Source organism: Morus notabilis, unplaced genomic scaffold (genome assembly GCF_000414095.1).
Source record: "Morus notabilis unplaced genomic scaffold, ASM41409v2 Scaffold1826, whole genome shotgun sequence".
In the NCBI taxonomy this organism is placed as follows: Eukaryota; Viridiplantae; Streptophyta; class Magnoliopsida; order Rosales; family Moraceae; genus Morus; species Morus notabilis.
The window spans coordinates 77,989-89,009 of record NW_010358048.1 but is presented as its reverse complement, the minus strand read 5'-3'; the positions used below and the strand labels follow the sequence as shown (position 1 = coordinate 89,009).

The 11,021-nt window shown below is 36.0% G+C and overlaps 2 protein-coding genes across 2 annotated transcripts in view; both read left to right on the top strand.

Annotated features, from left to right (window-relative positions):
• The first annotated feature begins 1,177 nt into the window (after window positions 1-1,177).
• Window positions 1,178-2,306, top strand: LOC21387599 (pectinesterase inhibitor 3). The gene has a single exon (XM_010091366.2). The coding sequence runs from the start codon at window positions 1,401-1,403 to the stop codon at window positions 2,019-2,021; it is 621 nt and encodes a 206-aa protein (XP_010089668.1). The 5' UTR covers window positions 1,178-1,400; the 3' UTR covers window positions 2,022-2,306.
• A 6,729-nt stretch (window positions 2,307-9,035) lies between these two features.
• The window catches only part of LOC21387598 (RRP12-like protein), an 8,301-nt gene continuing 6,315 nt past the window's right edge, over window positions 9,036-11,021 (top strand). Inside the window, exons 1-3 of the mRNA XM_010091365.2 lie at window positions 9,036-9,574; window positions 10,085-10,604; window positions 10,715-10,978. Coding sequence (XP_010089667.1) covers window positions 9,065-9,574; window positions 10,085-10,604; window positions 10,715-10,978 — 1,294 coding nt within the window. The 5' untranslated portion in view covers window positions 9,036-9,064. The remainder of the gene's footprint in view (window positions 9,575-10,084; window positions 10,605-10,714; window positions 10,979-11,021) is intronic.

Below are 11,021 nucleotides of genomic sequence, written 5' to 3'. Positions count from 1 at the left end.
TTGAAGATCAAATTCATTCCACCGATGAAAAACTCTCGGCTCTCTTATCTGTCAGATCTAACTGCTAAGTACCGATGAGTAATTACTTCTATCTACCATTATTGGACTGGTCTGGTTAGCGCATTAATTTCCAACCTTGTCTTTAATCTTTTTTAGATCTTCTCTAGCTTTCTTCTTCAGGTGATTAATATAATCATATATTATATATCTATAAACATACTACACTTATAAGGCGGATATAATGCTGGGACCCATTTTCTATTATTAGTAATTTTGAGCACTATTAATATCCTATGATATATCTGTCCCGTATCATTATTTGTTTGCCAAATGTTATGATTTTAGAATGTTGATGAAAGCTTAAAATTAATTGTGATTTAAGACACGAGTTTGCTAATTGAGTTGAATAAATAAATGTAGCAAATCATATAGTTGTTATATGTCTGATCATCATTTATTGGACACCAAAATTGGGAGACATTGAAAGCAGTGGAAGTGGTTCGGATTTGAATTATCAGGAATATTAGCTTCAGTCTCTTGCTAAATGGGGAAAAAATGGTTTTCACGCTTTTAAAAAATGGCATGGTTGACGAGTGATGGTAGCTCAGTTGGTTGTAAGTCCTTCTACTCTAACTATAAGTTGAAATTTCGAGTCACCTTGAGTTCCACTTAAAAGTGACGACATTCTCCCTTCCTCTTATATAAAAAAAAAAAAAAGCATGGTTCAGATTTAAATTAAAAATATTTGACGGGCCCCTGCTAAAGAGGAAATATAGTTAGAGGATCCGATACATTAATAATTATACTGTTGTGGTGTGTTGGCGGTGCTTTGCCAATACAATTAATAATGTTTGCTATAATCATTTTGCTTAAGAAAAATTAACCTTCTTTAGCAAAACAATATGTTAAAGTTAACCTAATAGAGACACACAACACAAAAGATCTAGAGGGGAAAAACCTTTCACTTAAGAGAGAGAGAAAAAAAAAATTACTTTTTCATTATGAAGGACCTTTCTTGAACTGTGTTAAGACTTACGAGGCTGTAAAAATCACCTTTAGCAAATAACACGGTGCAGATAATAATTTGCTGGCCTGAAAAAAAAAAAAAAAAGAGAGAGAGAGAGAGAGAGAGGAGTGCTTATCATAATCATCAATTATGATGTTCCTGACGTGAGCTAGTAAACTTGTTCAATTGTTAATATTTCAATTTTCAAGACTATTTTTGAATAATCTTTCCCTCCCCTAGGGTCCAAAGCACAAAACCCCCCTATAAAACCAATCCCAACCATTACCCACCTATCCGATCAGCCGAAACCAAAATAAAATAAAATCCATTTCATCCAAAAAAAACACTCCCCTAACTACACTCACCACTCTCACTCCCAAAAAAAAAACCTTCAATGTCTCCCCTCTTCCTCTTCATCCTCCTCCTCGCACTCTTCCCGCCGCCGTACACCGCCGCGGTGCACAAGCACAAATCCCACGACAACCAAGCCCCGGCCTCGGACCTCGTCCGTACATCTTGCGTCCACGCCAACTACCCCACTCTCTGCCTCCGAACCTTAGCCGCCTACTCGGGCCCGGCGCGGACGCCCCGTGACCTAGCCAAGGCCGCCGTGAACGTCAGCCTGGCCCGGGCCAGCCGGGTGTCGGAGTACCTTAACCGGATGGCGGCGGACTTGGCGTCGTCCGGATCGTCGTCGAAGAGGCAGAGGGCGGCGCTGAGCGACTGCGTGGAGCAGATCGGGGACTCGGTGGAGGAGCTGAAGAAGACGCTGAAGGAGCTGGAGCACCTTAGGGCGGAGACGTTCCGGTGGCAGATGAGCAACGCCGAGACGTGGGTGAGCGCCGCGCTGACGAACGAGGACACCTGCCTCGACGGCTTTCAGGGCGTCGACGGCGGCGGAAAGATCAAGGCCGACGTCCGGCGGAAGATCACCAACATCGCGAAAGTCACCAGCAACGCCCTCTACATGATCAACCGCCTCGACCAGTCGTCTCGCCCCCGCCGCACGCCGTGAAATCAGACTTCTCTAAACGACGCCATTTTGCCGACGAATTACTACTTAAACTACTCCAACTGATCCATATGGTGATTAGTACTGTGTGCGCCTGCTTTCTTCTTTTTTCTTATTTGTAGCTTCTTTTTTTTTATTATTTTCTCAAGCTGTATGTACCTATGATATTATTACTATTCTCAGGTTATAAATTATAATGGTATAAATGTAACTATAGGCACTCATATATGTTTTCGGCCGCAAATTAATACAATACTAATGGTATGCTATTGAAGTTTTATATATAAATATATATTATTAATCCTATTCATATATATATATATATATATATATTTCTTAGCTCTTTACTATTTATTGAGACTTTTTATGGGTATTTTTGGAGAGTTAAACCCGTATATAATTCAATTAAAAAGAAAACGACCCCCACATTTACTAAACAAAAGTGGCCGTTTCTATTTATTACTGTAAATGCATGTTAATAATGTCATGCAACGTTTTGGGTGAGTTTGGCCCACTTTCAATTTTATATCCTCACCTCACTTTAGGATATTTGTATCAAGAAATTGCACTCATGTAATAGTGTAAGGATAAATATAATATACAAATTTAACCAATTCATGATTAATTTGACAATTTAATTGTGAAGATTTTAAATACAGGAACAGATTCGTCAAAAGTGATAAATTCAGGGGTATTCATAAATGTACGCATGTAAATACTGTTGAAGCTGCACTAATTATGTGTTGTTTGTTTCAACAATCTGAAGAGCAAAATTCAATTTAAATTGTAGTTAAATTGATGTTTGGTATAGAATTAAATGAGGACAATTTAAACCATTAATAATGGTTTAAACCTTTGATTTTAGAATTGACCCTCTCCCTAAATTTACAATCCGAATTGTTTTTAAGAAGTTCAGAAAAACTGTCCAGAAAATTCCAGAAAACGGCCAAAATCCGAATTAGTTTTTACAGTGAAAAAAAATTCATATTTTATTTTTTTTCTTTCCTCAACTTTAAGCTTAAAAATATCATAACTTCTTCGTTTCAATTCCGATAGAGGTGATTTTTTTTTTAATATCTTCACAATGAAGAGAGGAACAAATCTCCATCCATATTGCATATTTTTTAATTCATTTAAAATGAAGTTTTATTAGATTTATTATAAAACTTTAATTACAGTTTTCAACACTTTATCTAAACACGGGTTGGATTTCATTCCCAATACAAATTATAATTTATTTGTGTACCTAAACACCGGTTCGAATCACAATTCAAATAACCACGATTCAAGCCATCACAATTCAAACCAAATCTTACAATCTGAATGACGAACTAAACAAAACCTTAGTGTCAATAATGAAGAACGAGGGTTGGTACCCATAAATTTCAGGGTCATTCTCAATTCAAAAAAGTCTCCCAAATTTTAAAAATATCACTTTGTGTCTTAAATTTTGAAATATTCCGACGTAATTTTTTTTATTTGAATTTTTATTAAAATCAAACAGAATAAGAGGAATACCATGTAATTGTACCGTCTCTTTTTCAACTATTAAAAAACAGAAATTCTAATTAAAATGACTTAATAGGGCTAATTTAAAATTCTTAAAGCAAATGAAAGTATTTAAAATTCAAGTACTAAACTGAAAATGAGTCTGAAATTCAACTCTGTTGAGAATAATCCTCTCAACAATCCAAGAATGAGAAATGGCTCAAATTATGCCAAAAACATTTTAACGCGAAGCGATCCGTGACCATTTCTTGCTGCTGGTAATAGCTTAGCCACTCCACGTGCCTGCCAGCTGACGATCCAGTAAGCATTTCCCAATTGCACTTCACAACACTCCCATACTAGTCCTCAACGTAATCTGTCTGGTTTTTTTTTTTTTAATGTAAATAAAGGTGCAAAATAAATAATTAGTCCCGTTCATTTCGTTAATTCAAATTTTACTGTAGTAAAAAGTTCTCATAAACAGTCACATTTAATTTTTTTACTATAATAAAAAATTCTCACATAAAATTACATCTCAATTCGAATTAAAAACTCGAATCAACGAAGTAAACGGATTTATGTCCCATATATCTCAAAAAATGAGGCTGTTTTTTTTTTTTTTTTATAATTCAAAAAATGAAGCTGTTATTTCACAGTATTGATCTCCAGAATTAATAATTTCAAACCTGCATTTAATGCCAAATGTCAGCAGATTCAATAAACAGAGAAAAAGTGGAAAGAGTTTTGACGAAAGTGGAAAATTTTGGAACCAGAGAGAAATCCTTGGTTAGTTTCTTTCACATTTCCCCAAGAATGATCGGGGGCCTTATCGTATTAATTGTCTTCATATGGTGACAAAAATAATGTGTCTTGTCCTTATTCAACATGAATTAATGTCCAATAAGCTAAAAAAAAACATTAAAATCACTGTTTAATGTTGTATTAGGTCCTGTATAAGCACCAAACCTCAACAAATACTTTGACTTGTATCTCGATCCCCGACAAAGTAGATATAGGAAAGAAAATCTGATGTCATTGCCTTATATGATATATGTATGGGAGGATAAAACACTATAAATAAATATAAAAAAAAAAAATTCCTTTTAACTTCCCTATTGTTATTAACGATCACGAATAATACTATAAGATCTAAATACTATTTAAAAGATAGATCCCGTATAGGAGTGATAATATGAGTCACCACACTGCAACATGACTAAAAAATGATACGAGTTTCACATGTTATGATTAGAAAAATAAATAAATTTAGGTCAACATGAAATTGACACGAAAAAACACTTGTCAATTTTGAGCTATACCCACCAACTTAAACACAATTTAAAACTCATAAAATAATTGAAATATATATTTTTTGGTACACATTTTAGATTTTATTATGAATTTATGATATCACACTAATTATTCTTAAAATCTTATACTATCACTTGTTTAATTTTGATGGATATTATCGTATTTTAACATGGTATGAATTTTAAATTATTTTTAATGTGTAAAAGACTCAATAAAAATATCTAATTCTCGTGTCAATTTCAGGTTCACATGTCAATTTCGTGTTACAGGTCATTTTCAAGTCATGTCGTGTCAACCCGTAAAGTGGTCATAGCGTGTTGCGGTTTTAAAAAAAATTTGTGTCGCAAGTTGTGTTCGTGTTAACTGTAAATTTAAAAAGAAATGATCAAAACACGACATAAATACAACACGTGATCCGAATTTACACCCTTAAATTCCTGTAGCATGATGTACATAAATAAGATCTATCTTTTATTAATAGTAACATTAGCAGTGCCTATAAGCATTTTTCAACTATTCCCCGGAAGCCTTACCCACCTCTTGATGTAGCTAACTATTGAAGACAAAATAAGTTTGATGCTCCATACGGAGAAATGAAAGCATAAAACATAATTTTCATAGGAAAAAAAACTAAAAAAAAAAAACACTTAAAATAGTACCAATTAACATTTTATATCATCGAAGTGATATAATAAAAAACATGCCTTTATTAAATCAGTAAAAATAATTTTAAGTGATACAAACTTATATTTTAAATAGCATAAATATAAAGATAGCAAAAAATATATATATAAAAAAATGTGTTTACCCATTTTCTCATAAGGAAGAAAAATTATTAAAACCCATCACATGAAATTTAATGTTATTAAGCATAGATAGTTATTCTCTCTCTCTCTTTTTTACGGCTAAAGTTTAGAGTTTGGGATCTTTTTTTAGGACCGAAGTTTGACACCACCACTGACTTGTCGTTGGACTCTTTGCCCTTAAGACGATGGCTGAGGTTGTGCAGGTGTGGTCGGTGGTTGATATGCACGGTCCATTGGCAATGGAGACATAGATATGATGAGTTAGAGGGCTTTCGTTGGTGCGATGAACGAGAGGTTTTTGGCAGATATGTGGTGCAAGGGCATCGTTCGGGATGTTTTGTGTTTAGCTTCATCGGTGGGGGGCGCAGTTCTCTTGTGATGGCTCTGCTCAAATCCGATTTCTTTGGCCTCCATGTAATGATTGTTGACTTGTCGCTGATGTCTCTTCCTATGTGATTGAGGTTATTTGTAGTTTTTATAGTGTTTTGTTAATTTTAATGAAAGCGTTATTTTCACCAAATTTATGTCGTCTAATAAAGAAAGGTGGTTTCCCCACATTCTCATTATTGACGGTGTATGTGTTTATTTACACCTAAATTTGTTTTTAGGTCGTGTTATATGTGTCTCCAGTATTAGGAGTTTGGTCTCGATCGACTAGTTTTATCCATCGCTGTAGTGGTTCTTATTAACGTGATTTGGTCGCACTCGATTTTATTTGTGCCGAACGGGTCTTTCTTTATTGGGTCTCAACACTTGTGTTCCTCTTGTACTTCAATATTTAGGTCGAATTCCCTTGTAGCCTGTGGTTATTTATGACTATTTATGTAATTTGTTAATTTAGTAATGAGAATTTCTCTAAAAAAAAAAAAAGAACTTCTCAAAATCCAAAACAACAACAATTATTTATCTACTTTAAAAAAATAACAAAAAAAGGGAGAAGATGATTAGCATATTTTTAGAGGGTATAAAAACTAATAGCATATATTTTGCAAGGAGAAAATATTAACATATTTGGACTACAAGGATGACAAATACAGTCAAGTTGCCTCTAACATCTTGAATATTAAGTTTTTTTTTTATTTTTTTTCTCTCTCTTGTGGGATATGAAGCTTAGTAATAATCTTAAGCATTTTAAAGAGTTTAGAAAGGTTTTCGTGTGCACAAAAAACACACACAAAAATCCGCTATTTGTTTTATTTTTGAAAACCTCCTACTAAGATAGCAACATGATGCAGTGGGAGCGGATATGCTTCCTCCACCGTTGATGAACAATTTTACCACCAAAAGGTGGTTTCAAATTAGTTTTAAACATGTTAATTACAGTTGTGTTAGCTGGCGCATTATGAAAATTAATAGTTAAAACTTTATCTTCAATCCCATAAAAATTAAAAAAAAAAGAAACTAATGTTAAAAAAACATTTATAAACAATAAACAATATAAATTAACATTGAGTAATACACTGTTATGTAACATTTGTTAAATGAGAATAAATGAATTTATTTCTTCTCATTTAACAAAAGTTAGAGAATCTTTATCCTTCATTTCTAGTTCAGGAGCTCGGCTCCAAGAATTTTGACAATATTGCAGAAACAGCCAGATGCGTCTAAGAAAGTTTTCAACTGATGTGAGACATAGATGGAACTCCACCTACTTAATGTTGAAGACTGCAATTCCGTATCAACAGATCATCACTATGTACGTGAACAGTAAGCATTGTGAGCATTTAATTTTTTATACAGATTGGAAGATTGGTGAGTACTTTTTTAAATTTGTAGAAGTATTCTACAACGCTACTAAATTACTTTATGGTGTTTATTACCCTACTGCGCATCTGGCTTTGCATAAACTATTTAATATTTCTAAAACATTTACATATTATAGGGATACTGATCTTTTTGGACCAATAGTTAATCAAATGGAAGCTAAATTTAAAAGTTATTGGGCCGGTTATTCTATGTTATATGCGTTAGCAACCATTTTAAATCATAGGTGCGGATTAGATGAGACCGAATCTTTGATGTCTACCACAGCAGAAAATTTAGATATTGATATGGAACTAACCATTGCCGAACCTAGGAACATGTTAGAAAAATTATTTACTTTGTATGAAACAAAATACATAACATGACAAAAAGAACAAGCAACTTCGGCGTCGATGAGCAGTTCGGAGCCTAAAGGTTCATCATGGAGCTTCTTGAAGAAGGAGAAAGTGGGGTCATCGTCATCAACACAAGCATCTTCAGAACTAACCAAATATTTTGAAGCAAATTTTGTAATCGATGACGACAAACTGGACATCTTACAATGGTGGAAGAGCAAGACAGATTGTTTCCCAACACTGTCTATGATAGCACGTGACGTTCTGACAACTCCAGTGTCAACGGTAGCGTTAGAGCAAGCATTTAGTGCAAGCAACCGAATTCTTGACGAGAAGAGGAGCAGAATGTATCCGGATATCTTGGAGAAGCTAATGTGCGTTAAAGACTGGGAAGATGTCAGAAGACGAAAACAACACTATATAGATGATACAATTCAAGAATATTTTTTGAATTAGACATAACAGAATCTTTTGGAAGCAATTCTTCCGCAGTGCAATTTACTTATCCTAGAATACTGCACTCTTTTTTCCTTCACTAAGGTTTTGTCCCGATCTCCCTACAAATTTTACTTAGTAAGGTTTTTAACAAGACAATCATTTATATGTATTTATTCATATTATTTTAATTCAATAAAATCACATCTTTTGACCCTGAATTGTTTAGGGCCGTGTTTGGCCTGACCCAAGCCCGTGGCCTAGTGTGGGACGTGTCATGCTTGCCCGACACGGCACGTTTAATAACTCTAATTCCCACCTCACCTTTAAAATTGCAGACTAATTTTTGTCCCCATACCGCCCTATTTGGAACGGATAAATGGACCCGTTGGTGGTAAGAGTGCCACCTCTTGCTATTAGCTATAAGCCATAATTTAAAAAAAAAAAAGCTATTTCCTACGACTTTGGGAAAACAAACTTGAGAATATTGCAATGGGTCTTATGAAAAATACTTAAAGATAATTTTAATAAATACCTTGTAAAAGTATATGTGTCAAAATTTTTACTCTTTATTTTATATTCATAACCTCTTTACTTAAATAATTATACTAATAAAAGACTATTTATTGAGAGTAAAGGTAAATTCTCTATTTTCTCATATATCATATACCATCCTTATAAATGGGCCAGTGAAGCACATGCCTTCTATGTGTAATTGGGCTACTTACGGAAACACGCTATAAGTCCATGTTTATGTGGATAACAAAGGTATTAGACAGCGGGGCGGCCATTTCAGCACGACCCGAACCCGTATCGAAAACATGCCAAAATATAAAACCCAAGCTACCCTAACCTCTAGGGTTTATCGGCAACCCGCAAGTCGCAACCACCGCTACTCAGACTCGCCATGGAAGGCGTAGACTTGGATAACGGACTCACGTTCCCCGTCGACACCGTCTCCGTCGAAGGCGACTTCTGCACCGCGATCCTCTCCCAATTCGGCGACTCCATGCGCGAGGACCACCAGCACCTCTGCGCGGTCATCGGCGCCATGTCGCAGGAGCTCAAGGACCAGAACATGCCTTCCTCTCCCGTCGCCTACTTCGGCGCCACATGGTCCTCCCTCGACCGCCTCCTCTCGGAGCCCGTGCCGGCCAGCCACATTGTCGAGGCTCTCCTGACAATTCTCTGGCTTCTTCTTCCCAGAATCCCCGTTGCAGTCCTGAGGAAGAAGTGGGATTCGGTCTCTGGACTCGTCGTTCGTGTTCTCCAATCGTCGTTGTCGACTGTCGGCGCCGTGACCTCCGGATTGAAGTGTATCTCGCATCTTCTGATCGTCAGAGAGGCCTCCGATTGGTCGGAGGTTTCTCAGTTGTACGGGATTTTGTTAGGGTTCATCACCGATGCGCGCCCTAAGGTGAATTTCTCATTTCTGTAATTCATGATGATTTTTTTTTCTTCTTATTGTCATGATTGTCAACATTACTTATTCATCAAAAAGATGTAGAATTTATCTTTTGCTTCTGATGATTGTGATACGCGAGCTAATTTTGCTTGCTCGATTGTGTTGTCAGGGCCGGTTTCCCGTTGCTTTTGCTCGTGCATTTCCTAAAAGATGTTTTTATTTGGTGTTTGGAACTAATTTTTGAAAGAGATAATGGAATATAAAATGATATTTAAATTTTCTAATAGACCATAGGAGTATTTAGAATGAAGTTCGGTCTTTTTGTATCTCTTCTTAAAGTTTTTGAAAAGTCATACTTTGTGGCTTTGATTGGAAGCTCCTCTATAAGCCGTAAGGATGTCCAAACACATCCAAAAGAAACTTTTACATTCAAAAAGCAAAAGACAGCTTTCCGAAGATATTGTCAAACAGGCTCTTGAGTATTTTTGCCCTCTGAAAATGTGCAAATTGGGTTCTGAACAGGTGAGAAGGCAATCCCAGCTGTGTCTTCGCAGTGTTTTAGAAAAATTTCAAAATACATCTTTGGTGACATCTGCAAGCAAAGGGCTTAGAGAAAAATTTGAAAAGTTCTATTTGCTTGCTGGGGGGTCAAATGCCAATAGCAATGAAGGACTCAAGGGAGCCCAGGAGTCGCTTAACGTTCTTGACGCTTTGAAAGACTGTCTTCCTCTTATGTCAACGAGGGACATAGCTGCTATGCTCAAGTACTTCAAAACTCTGCTTGAACTGCGCAAACCCCTTGTCACAAGGCGCGTAACAGATAGTTTGCTTTTTCTCTTCCTTAGGCCAGATGTCGTGGTTCCATCTGAAACATTGCTCGAAATATTATGCTCGCTAGCGCTTTCTGTCTCCACAAGCGAGACATCAGTGGATGCCATGACATTCACCGTTCGCTTGCTTGATGTTGGAATGATTAGAGTTTATTCTCTCAATAGAAACCTTTGTGTAGATAAACTCCCCCTTGTGTTCAATGCCCTCAAAGGTCTGTCTCATAGTTTTGGTTCCTGTTCTTTTCAACTCTTTGTTTTTGGATTGATTATACATTAAACAATGTGTTTGGGAGTTTCTTTTGAGTATGCAATGTTGTGGCAGATATATTGGCATCTGAACATGAAGAGGCAACACATTCGGCTGTAAACACATTGAAGAGTTTGATACACGCTTGTATTGATGAAAGCTTGATAGAAGAAGGAGTGGATGAGATTAAAAAGGTCAACTTAAATATGAGTTACAGAAGGTCTGGCCCGACCATGATCGAAAAAGTGTGTGCTACAATGGATAGCTTAGTTGGTTATCACTACACTGCTGTTTTGCACCTCTCGTTTCAAGTTATTGCATCAATGTTTGATAAATTAGGTACATCATTGCTGTTCTTGGTGCTTGTGCCTTTTTCAGCGTC

Coding starts and splice junctions, on each gene's coding strand:
- LOC21387599 (XM_010091366.2), top strand. CDS start 1,401: ATGTCTCCCCTCTTCCTCTTCATCCTCCTCCTCGCACTCTTCCCGCCG.